Source organism: Anabrus simplex, chromosome 5, assembly GCF_040414725.1.
Source record: "Anabrus simplex isolate iqAnaSimp1 chromosome 5, ASM4041472v1, whole genome shotgun sequence".
In the NCBI taxonomy this organism is placed as follows: Eukaryota; Metazoa; Arthropoda; class Insecta; order Orthoptera; family Tettigoniidae; genus Anabrus; species Anabrus simplex.
Window position 1 is genome coordinate 42,397,570 of NC_090269.1, and position 17,948 is coordinate 42,415,517.

Consider the following 17,948-nt stretch of genomic DNA (forward strand, 5'->3'; position numbering starts at 1 on the left):
ACTATATTGGTATTATAAATTTACTCATTCGGAACAAATATTTCAGGTTCCCTACGGTAATCAACATCTTTATCATCTGATGACCAGGCAGGCATCAATTTTTGAAAATGAGACAGTCTTTCATAGTGCATTAGCACTGCCGGTGGCTCCAAGTAGCCTACGCAGTGGCCTCCACAGTATGCTCTAGCCATGCGTCTTGGTAGGTGTGCTATTTGCCAACTGATGAGCCCAACTTAGCACACTGGGACGAAATGCTGGCAACCGGGAATGAGTTAGCTGGAAAGTTTATAACGTCCAATAATGGACCATTTTGGTATTATAAATTTATTCATTCGGAACAAATATTTCAGGTTCCCTATGGGAATCAACATCTTAAACAGAATCAACTTCTCGCAAGACTTCTGCAGTAAAAGGGTCAGTTGAAATGTTATCAGTGACATTAATATGCCAGGTACATGGGACTATTAAACGATTATTGTGGCAAAAAGAAGAATGTAAGAAAGTGAATCTTCCTGTGTAAATGGAAGTAAAATAACTACAAATTACATTGATAAACTTCACAAAAATAATTCTCTAGGAGCAGACGTTGGTGATGGAGGGAGATAAGATAGAAACAGATCAAACAGGATTCTGGACTATGTTATGTTATTAATTCAGGTTCAATGGAGATGAATACAACACAGGGAATAGCATTATCAGCACAATTATTGAAAGCTAAAATACTTAAAATGTCCTAATTTGAACTGAAAACTGTAAATTCTTTGTTTGTGAATACAAAGCAAGTTACAAGAAATGCACAGGAGACTACATGGTACAAAAAAATCTACTGCAAGTACTTCAATACCTATATGGATTTTCCACTTAATTTCCTTAAGATCACATGTATGTAACCTCTGCTATTCACATTAACTACCAACAGTATGTAAACTAAATAATCTTAAACAACTGCTCTATCAAAATTAAACCTGGAGTTTGTCTATACTCAAAATCTATCCATACTGTAGCAGACCATCTTTAGAAATGTGTGCTTGGAAACCAAGCAACAATCAATGGCATGGAGTGTTCAACAGGTTCCCCACATCCCAAAAAGAGTTACCACCAAAAGTCCAGGATCAAGACACGGTTGATTGCCTTTTCTGACAGCAATGGAGCAATGGCATGATCCACCAGGAATTCGCACAGGAGGTTCAAACTGTTAACGCCGCATTCTATGAGAATGTTTTGAAACAGTTGCTGCTAAACCCCTGGTGTGTTCAGCGAGAGTTGTACAGGAGTGGAAAGTGAAGTCTCCACCACGATAATGTCCACACTCTGTAATTCATATGCACAACCTCTTGGTTAAGCGGCACGTAACTGTTCTTGAACATCCACCGTACTCCCCAGATTGGGTGTATGCAGCATTATTTTTGTTTCCTCACACCAAGGGAATCCTGAAAGGCACACATCGTGCTGGCATACTGGACATCCAAAGATGTGTGACACCAGTCATCAAATGACGCCTTTGCTGCCAGTTTCCAGAAGCTGTGTACACATTGACAAAGGTGTATTGTGGCCAATGGAGAGTACTTTGAAGGTGACTAAAGCTATTTTCTTTGTGCGTTATTATCATTCACCAAAATACTTAAACCCACCTAGTATGTACAGGGCCTCTCTTATAAACCCAGACCGCCCAGTGGCGTTTCTACTCTCCGAGACCTAAGCAGCTGTACTGAAAGCGCGCGCATAGTTCTAACCTTGCAAGGAGTGTGCACATGTTTGACCTAGCATCAATAGCAAGTCTGAATCTCAGCAGTTAACGCGTGAGACAGTTATCATTTCAACACTGAATTTTTGTTTGTAAAAGTTATTTTAAGTACGAGTCGGCTTGATGGAGATGCGATGCATTTGGTCAGCAATTTCCTGGTGAAGTGCCACCATCATAAGCACAGATTAACATAATTGTAAATAAATTTGGAACTACTGGCTTAGTGCCAATAGAAAACTTGCACACACACAAACAGTTTTAACAGAGGTAAAGCTAGATGATATTGGTGTGAATAAATCACTCATAAAATTTAGCACAACAAGTAGGGGTTTCAGTTTCTTCTTCACACAGAGCTACAGAGCTGTTACACATCAAACTGTACAGGTTTACATGGCCCATTCTTTAAAACAGTGAGATATTGTGAGTGGTATCTTGCATCATTGAATGATTGTTTACTCGACCCACAGCTTATGTTCTTTTCAGATGAGGCCTGGTTTCATCTTGATGGCCGTGTGAACAGTCATAATTCTCACGAATGGTGTACATAAAATCCTACTGGTGTTTATGAAGTCCGTCATTATGAAGGATGACACTTCCAGCATCTTTTATAAGGTGAGATTTCACATAAGATTGTATACACGCTTAAAGCAGGGCGGGCACGAGCAACGTAAGTTGGGCTGAGACAGCTGCTGTAGCACAGAGTACAAATACCGTGTGCTTGGTCTGGGTTTATACGAGAGACCTTGTATATATACAGTTAAGAATAAGAGAGGGCCAGGTGCCCTAACAATGTCACAGACAACAAAGGCTTTTACCTACCTACCTACCTACCTACGGGTTCATACATTTCTCCTTTCCTTTGGACCTACTACATATATACGATGATACATGATTTGGAACTACTACTTTTTTTTTTTTTTTTTTTTGCTTTACGTCGCGCCGACACAGATAGGTCTTATGGCGACGATGGGATAGGAAAGGCCTAGTAATTGGAAGGAAGCGGCCGTGACCTTAATTAAGGTACAGCCCCGGCATTTGCCTGGGGAACTACTACTTGAAAAAACACATTTTACAATATGAAATTATGATATATGATAAATATTAAGTATACCTGTCAAGCGAAAGGCGAAGATTATCAGATCTCTTGAAGTTTCCATCATTTATCGAATCCAGGTTTTCAAAGATCTGCTTCCCTAGCTCTGTATCTGAAAAATTCTATCATAAAATATCTAGAGTTCTTATAATGAATATAAAATTATAAGACAAAATAATAAAATAATAAAAGGTTCATTTTTAATATTTATTGTCCTCCAGCAACTGATGATCTAATCAAGCAAATAATCTTAGGGGTTATAGAAACTGGTGCAGTCATTTTATAAACAGATATATCAGAGGTATTTGCTTGATAAGCAAATATGTACTGTACTCTGTTCTTGTTCAATGATATGAAAATGTCAATCTCCCTAAATACTCAAACTAAAGATCACCTGATTACTATTTGGGATCATTGTTTGTGTGCCAGTACAGCAAGCTACCAAAAATGCCACAAATTCAATTTAAAATTAACCAATTTTCTAAATCTTAATACATTCATCATGTATTCTTGTAAGCAGTTACATAGAACACCCCAGTAGGACATATTAAGCATGTAAACCCAGAGTTCTCAGTTAATATTAAAATATGAAGTTGGAATTCTCTGAGTACCTGAAATGTTGGTACATGACCCCTGCTGATAATCAAGAGTTCTTTAGTTCTAGTCCTTAGCATATTATTCTTAATACAATATAACTGGACATCATAAATCTCAGAAGGTATTCATTCAGATATAGAGAATATCTGGCAGAAAATGGATTACTGGGATAAATACAGAATACAGTTTACTAAGTTTAAACAAGTTTACAGTAGGTACCTAGTAAGTAACAGAGCAACAGGTCTAAAATATTATCATCACATGGGACTCAGTTCACTGGCAAGCAAATGATCAACTACTTTGAAAATATAGAGATGCACTGTCGTCATCGGCTGGAACTCGTATCCGAGTAAACATATTCTTCAGCAGGTTACATTTTCACACTCACAATGCTTTGTGAATATGTTTCATATGACTTAGAAGCCCAATCTTGGCATGAAACATACATCCACTAAAATCACATGGAAAAATGGCTGGGCGAGGATGGCGCTGAGCTTGACAGAGCTTGATGGAGTTTCCGTACTTGTCACTTAGCCTCTTCATGTCTACATTGTTCCACTTCAAACATGGTAAAGGTATCCCAGGATTGAGTGTTAATTCCAGCTCTTTTCATAGTATGTTTTAGCTGATCCTTGAAATGTCTCAAAGGGGCTCCAAGAACTCTTGTGCCGGAGCAGAGTTCACCATACAGGAGTTGACAAACAAGCCTGATATCACTCATGCGACAGACGTGCCCTATTCACCAAAGACAATGGCCAATGATAGTAGCCTCAATGCTTACAGAATGCGCTTTCTCAAGAACTGCAAGGTTGGTGACACGGTCCTCCCATTTGATGTTCAAGATGGATGTAAGTTTTTGCAGATGGAAGCGCTCTAGCTTTTTGATATCCTGATGGCAGAGGGTCCAGTTTCACAACCGTAAAGCAGTGCTGATATGACAGTAACATGGAACACGGTAACCATGATCTTGGTATGCACTGTAAGGTCCTTATTCATGAAGATACGACAGGATAAATGTCCAAATGCTGAGTGGACAGCAGCAATTCTCCAATCCACATCTTGTCAGCAGTTAGCATTTGTTGAGAAGATATTTCTGGGTTTATAAAAAGTGGTCAACCTGCTCCAGTGGAGTATCCACAAAGAAGGTGAAAGTTGGTAGGTTCGACTCAGGTGCAGGCTGTGAGAGTACTTCAGTTTTATGAAAATTAATGGAGACCAAAACGACTGCAAGCACTCTTGAAATAAATGACTGACTGCTGCAGCTACTGAGGTGCGAGAGCAGGTGCGGCAGCATTATTTGCATATTGCAATTCTGTAACGGAGGTAATTTTGGCACTCTTCATTCTTTACCCAGCTGCCATGCTATATGGAACATCTACAGATGACCAAGGTGTAAAGGTCAGATATCACTTTCATAGGGGACTGTTCAATCTGGCCAGACTTTGCTTCTTTGATAACTAGCACACCTACCAAGACGCATGGCTAGTGCATACCGTGGAGGCCACTGCGTAGGCTATTTAGAGCCACTGGAAGTGCAATGCACTGTTACCAACAGATGAGCCCAAATTGGTACACTGGGACAAAACACTAGCAACAGGAATGAGTTAGCTGGGAAGTTTATAATGTCCAATAACGGACCAATTATATATATATATTTTTTTTTTTGCTAGGGGCTTTACGTCGCACCGACACAGATAGGTCTTATGGTGACGATGGGATAGGAAAGGCCTAGGAGTTGGAAGGAAGCGGCCATGGCCTTAATTAAGGTACAGCCCCAGCATTTGCCTGGTGTGAAAATGGGAAACCACGGAAAACCATTTTCAGGGCTGCCGATAGTGGGATTCGAACCTACTATCTCCCGGATGCAAGCTCACAGACGCGTGCCTCTACGCGCACGGCCAACTCGCCCGGTACCAATTATATTAGTATTATAAATTTACTCATTCGGGACAAATATTTCAGGTTCCCTATGGGAAGTGATTTCTGTAACACCATCCCAATCGTAGGCAAGAATCACCATAACTTTCACATTGGTGGGGGTCTGCTGAACTGTTGTTCTTTGCAGTGACTCATAATGATGCCACTCTATCGACTGGCATTTCAGCTTTGGTTCATAAGATCTGGCTCAGGTCATTGATGGTATGGTAACATTGTCATGAAATACAGCTTCTAGCACATTCAATTTTTATTCAGCTCTTCTGCTATTGCTTCAAAAACATTGCGACTGAATTCCGTGACCGCTCATTCACAACTGCTCTGTTCCTGTTATCACTGTGCACGTGCATGAAGCGGAAGAGTGTATTCATCTGCTGAGAGGGAGGGTAGTCATTTACACTGTCTGTGGTATAAACGACATTGCCTGGCTCCGTTTCATGGCCGTGCTATAGCATTGTTGCCACTATTAAACAATCAACCTAAATCTTGAGGCAAAATCAGTCTTAAAATGAAATACAATGTCAGTCAGCATAGGATACTTCTCTCGTGTACTGACACAGAATGCATAAATATATTTGGGATGCAGTACAGCTTCACTACATCATATACATGTGAAGGAAATAATATTTTCAGCCATCACAGAACCTGCTCATCCGCGAACAAGTCAGAATGCAAAAACAAACTTCTCCAAGTGTTTGGTGCTTGGGTGAGAATTTAACTCTATGGACCACTTTTATTTCCTTAAAGCTTACAGACTACCATTTATGTACTTTTGAATTGCTCAACGTCGCACCAACACAGATACATTTATGGCAACAATATAATGGGATAGGAAGGAGCTAGGAGAGGGAGGGAAATGACCATAGTGTTAATTAAGGCACAGCCTGGTATGAAAATGGGAAATGATGGAAAACCATCTTCAGGGCTGCCAACAGTGGGGTTCGAACACACTATGTCCTAAATGCAAGCTGACAACTATGTGAACCAAACCATACAGCCATTCGCTCAGTATTAAATTTGACCTCGCGAACTACCGGTGGATTGCAATAGACATGCTGCCAGACCCTGTTATATGCCACCTTCCTACTCAGAAGTAGATGCTTCTAGCATCACCTGAAGGTAAACTCCTATATCTATTGCAAAACAAAACAAAAGCTCTAAATGATAAACATAAATTTAAGGATCTATAGGCCTATAAATAATGGAAAGGAACAAAGGAGTGAAAAATCAAATTATATTAATCTTAAAGGGCGGAATTTAATATATTAAATCCCATAACAGGTTGCCCGCAAGCCGAATTTAATTTATTAAATGGTCAGAGATGCACCGTTACCGGTAGACGTAGTAATGAAAAAAGCTTAACAGATGCTTATAGGTGTGGATGAAAGGAGAATCTTCTAACAGAGTTGAGTTATCTCCCTGCTAGCTTTTTGCAAGCTGTGAGAGGCTATCACGTTCAGTCAAGCATGCGTCGCGAGTTTTGAGACCAGGTTTTTGCAATTTATACAGCTCAAAATAAATGTGATAGAAAGGAAGGTCTTAAATAGGACTGTTAGGGCAGTACCATATGGCTGATAAAGCAGGCATGAGGCAGTTTCTAAAAAGTAACTATGATCGGTGGAAAACGGTAAATAAAAATGTAAACAGACTCTGGGATGGGTTTAAAGAAATTGTTGAGGAATGAGAAAACAGGTTTGTACCTTTAAGGGTGGTAAGGAATGGTAAAGACCCACCTTATTAATATAGAGGAATAAAGAGACTAAGAAGGAGGTACAGACTGGAAAGAAATAGAGGTAGAAATGGCTGTGGAAGTAAGGAGAAATTGAAGGAACTTACTAGAAAATTGAATCTAGCGCAGAAGGCAGCTAAGGATAACATGATGGCAAGCATAATTGGCAGTCATACAAATTTTAGTGAAAAATGGAAGGGTATGTATAGGTATTTTAAGGCAGAAACAGGTTCCAAGAAGGACATTCCAGGAATAATTAATGAACAAGGGGAGTGTGTATGTGAGGATCTTCAAAAGGCAGAAGTATTCAGTCAGCAGTATGTAAATATTGTTGGTTACAAGGATGATGTTGAGATAGAAGAGGAGACTAAGGCCAAAGAAGTAATAAAATTTACATATGATAACAATGACATTTACAATAAGATACAAAAGTTGAAAACTAGAAAAGCGGCTGGAATTGATCAGATTTCTCGGGATATACTAAAGACAATGGGTTGGGATATAGTACCATATCTGAAGTACTTATTTGATTATTGTTTGGTCGGAGGAGCTATACCAGATGAATGGAGAGTTGCTATAGTAGCCCCTGTGTATAAAGGAAAGGGTGATAGACATAAAGCTGAAAATTACAGGCCAGTAAGTTTGACATGCATTGTATGTAAGCTTTGGGAAGGCATTCTTTCTGATTATATTGACATGTTTGTGAAATTAATAACTGGTTCGATAGAAGGCAGTTTGGTTTTAGGAAAGGTTATTCCACTGAAGCTCAGCTTGTAGGATTCCAGCAAGATATAGCAGATATCTTGGATTCTGGAGGTCAAATGGACTGTATCGCGATTGACCTGTCTAAAGCATTTGATAGGGTGGATCATGGGAGACTACTGGCAAAAATGAGTGCAATTGGACTAGACAAAAGAGTGACCAAATGGGTTGCTATATTTCTAGAAAATAGATCTCAGAGAATTAGAGTAGGTGAAGCTTTATCTGACCCTGTAATAATTAAGAGGGGAATTCCTCAAGGCAGTATTATCAGACCTCTATGTTTTCTTATATATATAAATGATATGAGTAAAGGAGTGGAATCGGAGGTAAGGCTTTTTGCAGATGATGTTATTCTCTATAGAGTGATAAATAAGTTACAAGATTGTGAGCAACTGCAACGTGACCTCGAAAATGTTGCGAGATGGACAGCAGGCAATGGTATGTTGATAAACGGGGTTAAAAGTCAGGTTGTGAGTCATCTCAGTTTTAATTACTGCGTTGTTGGGGTGAAAGTTCCTTTTGGGGATCATTGTAAGTATCTAGGTGTTAATATAAGGAAAGATCTTCATTGGGGTAATCACATAAATGGGATTGTAAATAAAGGGTACAGATCTCTGCACATGGTTATGAGGGTGTTTAGGGGTTGTAGTAAGGATGTAAAGGAGAGTGCATATAAGTCTCTGGTAAGACCCCAACTAGAGTATGATTCCAGTGTATGGGACCCTCACCAGGATTACCTGATTCAAGAACTGGGAAAAATCCAAAGAAAAGCAGCTCGATTTGTTCTGGGCGATTTCCAACAAAAGAGTAGCATTACACAAATGTTGCAATGTTTGGGTTGGGAAGAACTGAGAGAAAGAAGAAGAGCTGCTTGACTAAGTGGTATGTTCCGAGCTGTCAGCGGAGAGATGGCGTGGAATGACATTAGTAGACGAATAACTTTGAATGGCGTTTATAAAAGTAGGAAAGATCACAATATGAAGATAAAGTTGGAATTCAAGAGGACAAACTGGGGCAAATATTCATTTATAGGAAGGGGAGTTAGGGATTGGAATAACTTACCAAGGAAGATGTTCAATAAATTTCCAATTTCTTTGAAATCATTTAGGAAAAGGCTAGGAAAGCAACAGATAGGGAATCTGCCACCTGGGTGACTGCCCTAAATGCAGATCAGTATTGATTGATTGATTGATTGATTGATTGATTGATTGATTGATTGATTGAATTTGGTTGGTAAGAAGAGAATCAGTGAGCAATAGATTGCTTCAATTTTGGCCTCTACGGATGTATACGAAAGTAATTTTCACCTGAAGAGTTTATTTTTATTTTATTTTTTTTTGCTAGGGGCTTTACGTCGCGCCGACACAGATAGGTCTTATGGCGACGATGGGATAGGAAAGGCCTAGGAGTTGGATGGAAGCGGCCGTGGCCTTAATTAAGGTACAGCCCCAGCATTTGCCTGGTGTGAAAATGGGAAACCACGGAAAACCATTTTCAGGGCTGCCGATAGTGGGATTCGAACCTACTATCTCCCGGATGCAAGCTCACAGCCGTGCGCCTCTACGCGCACGGCTAACTCGCCCGGTCACCTGAAGAGTCAAAAGATGGAAAGTCAAGTAGTGAGTCTTCTCGGTGCAAGAGCAACTCAAGTGCCCCGGAAAACGAAACATTTGACAAAAGGACTGACGTGAGTAACTTGGACCCAGGACCTTTAAGTACCATTCTGATACATAATATTAATCAAGGACCAATTTTACATTCATATTTTGACATGGCGACCGAGCCTACTGAGTACTTTTCACCACTTTTTTATATAGAAATTTTGACATAATTTGCCAGGAAAGAGTAATTCAAGAAAATAAATAAATGGAAACAACAGGCAACACCTCCAACTAGAACATGTAGAATCAAAGACTGGGCATCTCTAACACTATCTGATATAAGGGCTTTGATTTGTATAATATCTTTTTTGTGAACGACTCATGCCTTTTTTTTTTTCTTTGCGCTAAGATGCAGCCACGAAAAAGTTTAATAATATCCTACGAACCTCTGCGCTGGAGTAAGGTAAATAATTAGTATTACATACATATGCATGTTTATAGCTAGTATTTGATAATTTTGGATGAGTTTTAATTTCCCATATTTTTGGTCTGCATACAGACATAAAATGCTTCCGCCCACGTAGGGTTAAGAGAAATATGAACATGAAGAGGAAAATATAATGGAATAAACAGAATGACAGGTCAATGTATGAAGAGGGAGCAATAGAAAAGAGGAAACAGGGACAAACATGAAAACACAAAAGGACAAGACCTGACTCCACATCTTCAAACACGTCTGGGATCTCTCCTCAACAATCCCAACTCTTCTACATCTGTTTCTTCTCAGTCTACAATGAGCATGCTTCTGTTTCCCAGTTTCGTCAGGATGACAAGCTTCAACACTCATTGAGGGGCATCCTGACAGATCTTCAACCTTGATGAGGAAAGTGTAGGATGAGAAGGAAGCTGGATAAACACAGGAAAAGGGAAGAGATATAAGTTTAAGATGAATACAGATGTAAAAGACTAGGAACACAGGAGAAATACTTAACGTTTTTTTTTTTTTTTTTTTTTTTTTTCCATGTGGCTATTTCTAGCTGGGTGCAGCCCTTGTGAGGCAGACCCTCCGATGAGGGTTGGTGGCATCTGCCCTGTGTAGGTAACTGCATGTTATTGTGGTGAAGGATAGTGTTATGTGTGGTGTGCGAGTTGCAGGGATGTTGGTGACAGCACAAATCCCAGTCCCCGAGCCAAGGGAATTAACCATTTAAGGCTAAAATCTCCAACCCGGCTGGGAATCGAACCCGGGACCCTCTGGACCAAAGGCCAGCACGCTAACCATTTAACCATGGAGCCGGACAATACCTAAGGTGAAAAGGATACACAAATTAAGGATCTCCGAGACTTTAAGAAAAAAGATTTATTAAAGTTTATAATATGGGAAGGTAGAGAACGAAAGGGTAGAATAGAAGAGAGCAAACTATACAGTTATAAGGTGATAGAAAAACAAAGCTTCAAACACAGAGCCTCAGAATTTGAAAACAAGGAGAAACAGCAAAAAGTGGATTGGTAAAGTAATGGATCTAAGGCCAAGTACAAGAATCGTTCGAAACAGTTACTTTCAGAGATACCCACTAGCACGAGGTCCTTAAGGGGCCTGTCATGTACGTGCTATCAAGCATCCTCATTGGAAGAAAGTCTATAGCACATTCTTGTCAAACAAAAGGAAGAGATACCACAGATACATTCTGGTTCTAGTCATTCATTTCATCTCTTTCACTCCTATGATGATGTTGACATGAGGAAGAGCATCCAGTTGTAAAAAATTGCTATGAAGATTCATCTCACTTCATACCTGATACCGTAGAGAAATGGGGCAAGGATTGGAGACACACCACAGATATATTCTGGTTCTCTTGAGGGGACATGGGGGATGCAGTGTGATGATGGAGGTAGTACAGGTATTTAGCTTTTGGCAGTGAGAAGTATAACCTGAAGTCAAACATGTTAGAAACACTGTAATTTACCTTGATAACCTGAAGATTTTCAGAATCATCTAGGATTCTTCTATGAGTAGCAGAAATGCTGCCATTTATTATATCTCCTAAAATATCTCTTAGTTTCTGCACAGCCTGAAAATTGTTGTTCACACGTTCCATGATCCGTTCAGTAACAGGAGAAACAGGAGCAAACAGTATCTTTCCTCTGTAATTAGACACAATGATTCATATTAAAAAGAGACTAACTGATCATAAGATCAAAGTAATCAAAATAATTCTATAATGAGTAATTCAATAATTACACCACCCAAAACTAACTGACATTAGACAGAAAAGAAGATGAAGAATAGGAACAATTAGAAGCTATAAGGAATAAGTTCCAACAAACTTATCAAACAAAAGTAGCAATACATTCAAACAAACACACATGGATATATATTATTATTATTATTATTATTATTATTATTATTATTATTATTATTATTATTATTATTATTATTACAGTATTACTATTATGTGCGTATGGACCTAATGGATCAAGGAAAGCTCTAACGATTCTGTTTTCTGAGATGCCAAACAGCTCTCATCCTTTCTCCATGGATCCTTTTTCGTTTTTCTATCCACTTTGCTCCAGTCTTCTTTTTCACTTCGTCCTCTGGTTGCACTTTCCGTCCATTAATTTTTGTCCTATAGAGGTTTCTGTCCGCGATGTTAGTTGAGTTCATCTGGGCTTTTTCCAGATCCTTCTTCACTTCCAGTACCCATGGAATACTTTTTAGATGTTCTATGTAGGTGAGAATCTTGTGTGTCAATCTACTTGCCGGCAGTCTGCGGACGTGTCCATAAAATTGCAGACATCTTTTGCAGATGTCTGCTGCAATGTTGGAAAGCTCTTCTGTCACTTTGCATGACCTCAGTCTATAATCATCTTCTGTTTTTTGAGGGCCGACAATTTTCCTCAGGATTCTTCTTTCTTCTTTTAAAATGTTTTCTAGGTCACCTTTCCCGTTTAGTGTAAGGGTCTCGCTGGCATATAAGACTTTGGGCTTGATTACTGTATTATAGTGTCTGATCTTTGCATGGCAGGACAAGCACTTTTTATTGTATATGTTGTGAACCCTACCATAAGCTTTCTGAAATTTTTGTGGGCGATTTTCTGGGCAGCCTTCTCGCCTCCTGTTGTTTCAAGTATTTCTCCCAAGTACTTGAAGTCTGGTACTCAGTTGATTTGCGCATATGTCGTGTTCAAATTTCAGATGTCAAGTTTTGAGCAGAAGAACTTAGTCTTTTCAAAGGAAATTTGTAGGCCAACCTTTCCAGCACATTCGTTAAGGGTTTCAACTTGTTTAATGGCTGTGACTACATCTGTCAGTATGGCCGTGGATCATGGGAGACTACTGGCAAAAATGAGTGCAATTGGACTAGACAAAAGAGTGACTGAATGGGTTGCTATATTTCTAGAAAATAGGTCTCAGAGAGTTAGAGTAGGTGAAGCTTTGTCTGACCCTGTAATAGTTGAGAGGGGAGTTCCTCAGGGCAGTGTTATCGGACCTTTATGTTTTCTTATATATATAAATGATATGAGTAAAGGAGTGGAATCGGAGGTAAGGCTTTTTGCGGATGATGTTATTTTCTATAGAGTGATAAATAAGTTACAAGATTGTGAGCAACTGCAACGTGACCTCGAAAATGTTGCGAGATGGACAGCAGGCAATGGTATGTTGATAAACGGGGCTAAAAGTCAGGTTGTGAGTTTCACAAATAGGAAAAGTCCTCTCAGTTTTAATTACTGCGTTGATGGGGGTGTATGGGACCCTCACCACGATTACCTGATTCAAGAACTGGAAAAAATCCAAAGAAAAGCAGCTCGATTTGTTCTGGGTGATTTCCGACAAAAGAGTAGCGTTACAAAAATGTTTCAATGTTTGGGTTGGGAAGAGTTGAGAGAAAGAAGAAGAGCTGCTAGACTAAGTGGTATGTTCCGAGCTGTCAGCGGAGAGATGGCATGGAATGACATTAGTAGACGAATAGGTTTGAATGGGGTTTATAAAAGTAGGAAAGATCACGATATGAAGATAAAGTTGGAATTCAAGAGGACAAACTGGGGCAAATATTCATTTATAGGAAGGGGAGTTAGGGACTGGAATAACTTACCAAGGGAGATGTTCAATAAATTTCCAATTTCTTTGAAATCATTTCGGAAAAGGCTAGGAAAGCAACAGATAGGGAATCTGCCACCTGGGCGACTGCCCTAAATGCAGATCAGTATTGATTGATTGATTGATTGATTGATCTGCAAAAGCGAGGCAGGATATCTCAATACCGTCTTTGGGTTGTCCTAGTCGTATGGGACGCCAGTATCCCATGTTTTCCAATGCCTTCTCCCACGAGGTTGAAAAAAAGCGGAGATATGCCGTCACCTTGTCGGACGCCAGATTTAATTGGGAATGGTGCAGAGATCTCCCCCATGAATTTAACTTTGGAGAAAGTGTCAGTGAGTGTTGCCTTCATGAGGTAGAGGGTCTTGGAATCAAGCCCCAGTTCCTCAAGAGTAACGAAGAGAGACTGTTGATCAAGTAAGTCGTACGCTTTCCTAAAGTCAACAAAAATGCACATGACCTGTTTGCTCCTCAATGCTTTGTATTTAAGTGTTGCCTTCAAGTTGAATATTTGTTCTGCACACGAGCGACCAGGGCGGAAGCCTGCTTGATATTCACCAATACTTGTTCAAGTTGTTCTTGCGTTCTCTCCAAAAGACAAGCTGAAAGAATTTTGTATGCCACTTGGAGAAGAGAAATGCCCTGTAATTATTCACGTCAGTCTTATCTCCCTTTTGGTGTAATGGGTGGATGAGGGCGTATTTCCAGTCCTGAGGTAATTCTTCCAATTGCCAGATATCTGTAATGATTTGAGTGAGTTCCTTGTGGGAGTTAGGTCCTAGACTTTTCAGAAGTTTCGCAATGATGCCATCTTCTCCGGAGGTCCTATTGTTTTAAAGTTTGAGGATGTGGCCGTGGATTTCTTCCTCTGTTAGTCTTGGAGAGTCTGCGAAAGTGTGCCTTGGGGGTTCTTGAGGGAATCTTGTGAGGGGCTCTGGACAGTTGAGGAGATCAGCGAAGTAAAGTGCTAGTTCCTGACAATTTTCCTGATTACTGAGTGCAAGTTTTCCATCTGATCTTTTGAAAGCCAGGTTTCGAGGAGCATACCCACGGACTTGTCCTCTGAATTCCCTGTAGAAATCTCGTACGTTGTAGTTACGAAAGTTATCTTCAATCGAGTCCAGTTGTTGCTTCAGGTGTTTTCTCTTGACCTGCCTAATGATTTTGGTTACTCGTTTTCTAGTTTCATTGAAATATGTTTGGTTTTGTGGTGATTTCTTGCTGTTGTATTTCTGGAATGCTTCTTTTTGTTCCTTCAAGGCACTTTCACATTTAGAATTCCACCAAGGGTGTTTTGTATTCTTTTTCAGGAGAATTTGCTCTCGAGCTTTCTGGATGATTTTGATGCAGAATTTCTCCCAGGTGCCTGCATGTTCCCTTTCCCACACTTCTTGCAGATTAGTGTTTCCAATCTGTGTTGTGTCAAACTTCGGTATGTGTGGCCTCTTATGGTGAATTTTCTTCAGGCTAAATTTTACCTTTATTCTCACTAAGTAGTGATCGGAATCGACGTTTGCTCCTCAGCATATCTGTACATAGTGTACCTCTCTCTGCATGAGATGAGAGATGGCAATGTGATCGATTTCAAATTCACCGATCCCTGGAACGGTCTTCTGTTTCCGTGGTGATTTTCTCAGAGAAGTTAACATGATTTTAAGATTGTTTTGTTGACACAGTTCAATGAGTCTCAACCCGTTTTTGTTAGTGGATTTGTGAGCAGGGAATTTGCCAACAGTTTTCTGATGTTCTTTTTCTTTACCAATTTGTGCGTTAAAGTCACCCATCAAAATTTTTGTATCCTCTTTGGGAATCTTCGCCATGATTTTCTCAAGTTTAGCCCAGAATGCATCAGTTTTTTGCGGTTCTTTTTTATTGTCCGTGTTAGTGGGTGCATGTACATTCGCTGTTGTATATTTCTTGTTAGCACATTGAATTCGCATTGTCATGAGCCAGTTGCTTATGGGAGTGACTTCTTTTATTGAGTCTGCTATACTTTCATGTACCATGAAGGCCATTCCTAGTAAAGGAGTTCCCTCAGCAACTCTCCGGTTCTGTGTCCTCATCAGTGAATCCTAGTTTCCTGCAGGGCAAGTATCTGGATTTTCTGTTGATCTAGTTCTGTTACAAGATTGTGCAATTTACCAGGTTGGATTAAGATATTTACACTGAACATGCCAATGTATGTGAAGGTTTTGGATGTTAGTTTGCCAGAGAACTCTGACTTTCTCTGTGTTTGTGATTGCCTGGGTTCCCCAGAATCCGAATACCCAATAGCCGTCTCATGACAGGTGGAATGGTTACCACCTGGGGTAATGCTGATGTTACTCACACAAATCATCATAGCTTGTAATCAAAGATTGGTCCAGTGTTTCCACTGGGAAATTAGGACCAGGGATTGCTAGTTCCTGGAACGTAACTATACAGCTGTACCTACTAGGTAAACAGACGATGACCACTTCGCCGCTCGATCCGAGTCAGACGCAAGGTGGATTTTATTTTTGGTTCTTCCGCCCTCTCAGCCATTGAGACATATGTCCTCTTCTGTCATTGAAGCCATTGACCACAGTTCTAGTTTCCTCAGTTGATCCGCGAGTGTTTATTTGACTACATCTTATTCACGCTTCTCCTGTATACCTACAGGAAACATCCCCTATTAGCCATTGGGATGCACCATGTCAGGGTTGATGGCCCTATCCCAGTGTCTTGCACAGAATTATGCTTAGTTCGTACTCAGTTTAGAACTAAACCCACACGTGAGTTGACCAGCTAATAATGTATTAAGCAGTACTGGTTTCAACCTTCACAGAGGTCATCCTCAGCTGGTCATGAGATCTAAAGCTAACTTAATATATAATTTTAAAACATTACTAAATCTAATGAAGAATGTCACATGATATGAGTGATAATATTAAAATATACAATTTATAAAATATACAATGATATGATGTGTCTTCTGGTTTAAAAAACAAGCGTCGATATTCTATGACATGTATATGTTTCATAAAATTCTGGTGTAGTGTTCATGAGTAATAGATAATTTGGTAAAATACAATTTCTACATGTAAAATGTTTATGGCTTTCTTGAGGTACAATTTGAAGTTCAGTTCATATTGGTGAATCATTGCATACGTATGTTTATACTAAGCATTCTAGAACATTCTATGATATGGATGTGATAAAAATTAGTAACATATAATACATTAAAATACGATAAAATGTTCACAGTATTCTTGCGGTATGCTTTGGAGTTATATTAATTTTGTACGTTCAGAGGCATGTTTGTATCAAGCATTCTAGAATGTTCAACGATGTATATTGTTTTTCTTGTAAGTTCATATGGTTAAGAATGTTGGATGATTAACATCAAAATATTATGGTATGTCATTAGTTTTCTTGGTACTAATCTCGTTAAAAGATATTGAGTAGGTGCAGATGCTCCCTCTTTGTAGTTTTGTTGTTGGACATGCAGTAATATAGTACTGTTGACCAGTCGAATGTGCACACGCTCTAGGAGAAATCATGAGAAACCAGCTTGGCATAACAGAATAAATAAATTAAACAAAGCAAATTATATTACCAAGACCACATACAAAAAAAAAGCTTATCGATAGCAGCAAAATTAAAACATTATAAAACAATCACAGAGCCAGAAATAACTTATGCTAGTGAAACCATTTTTAAAACTAATACTGTATTACAGCTGAAACAGACAAAATACTAAAGACAGAAAGAAGAATAATTAGAACATGCATAAATAAACAATATCAAGTTAATTGACCATGGAGAATAGCATCAAATGAAACAGTTCATAAGGAAATTGAATCAGTATTGAGCATGATTAGGAAAAAACGTATATCATTCTTTGGACATCTTATCAAAACACCTGACACCAGCTAATAATGTATTAAGCAGTACTGGTTTCAACCTTCACAGAGGTCATCCTCAGCTGGTCATGAGATCTAAAGCTAACTTAATATATAATTTTAAAACATTACTAAATCTAATGAAGAATGTCACATGATATGAGTGATAATATTAAAATATACAATTTATAAAATATACAATGATATGATGTGTCTTCTGGTTTTAAAAACCAGAATTAACAGAAGAAGAATGGAAAAATTATGGAATAGCAAGACCAAGATTAAATGGATCATGGAAATTAAGGAGGATATTAAAGAACTACAAATAACAATAAACGATCTCAAAAACAAAACAGAAAAAATTAAGATACTTCAAGACACACACACCAGGCTACAGACCAAGATCAATAAAGGATCTAATGGGAGGGTGTTTACAACAGAACAAAAGAAGGCAGCATCTCTCAAAACGAAAAAATATTGGGCTGATAGGAAATCAAAAAATCCTTTGTATAATTGACTAGAGTG

The 17,948-nt window shown here is 39.1% G+C and overlaps 1 protein-coding gene across 1 annotated transcript in view; it reads right to left on the bottom strand.

The window, feature by feature from the left end:
• Nucleotides 1-17,948, bottom strand: part of LOC136874341 (phospholipid-transporting ATPase ABCA1-like) — a 372,334-nt gene that overhangs the window by 281,546 nt on the left and 72,840 nt on the right. The window contains 1 exon segment of the mRNA XM_068227760.1: nt 11,257-11,626. Within this exon segment, the coding sequence (XP_068083861.1) occupies nt 11,257-11,626 (370 nt within the window).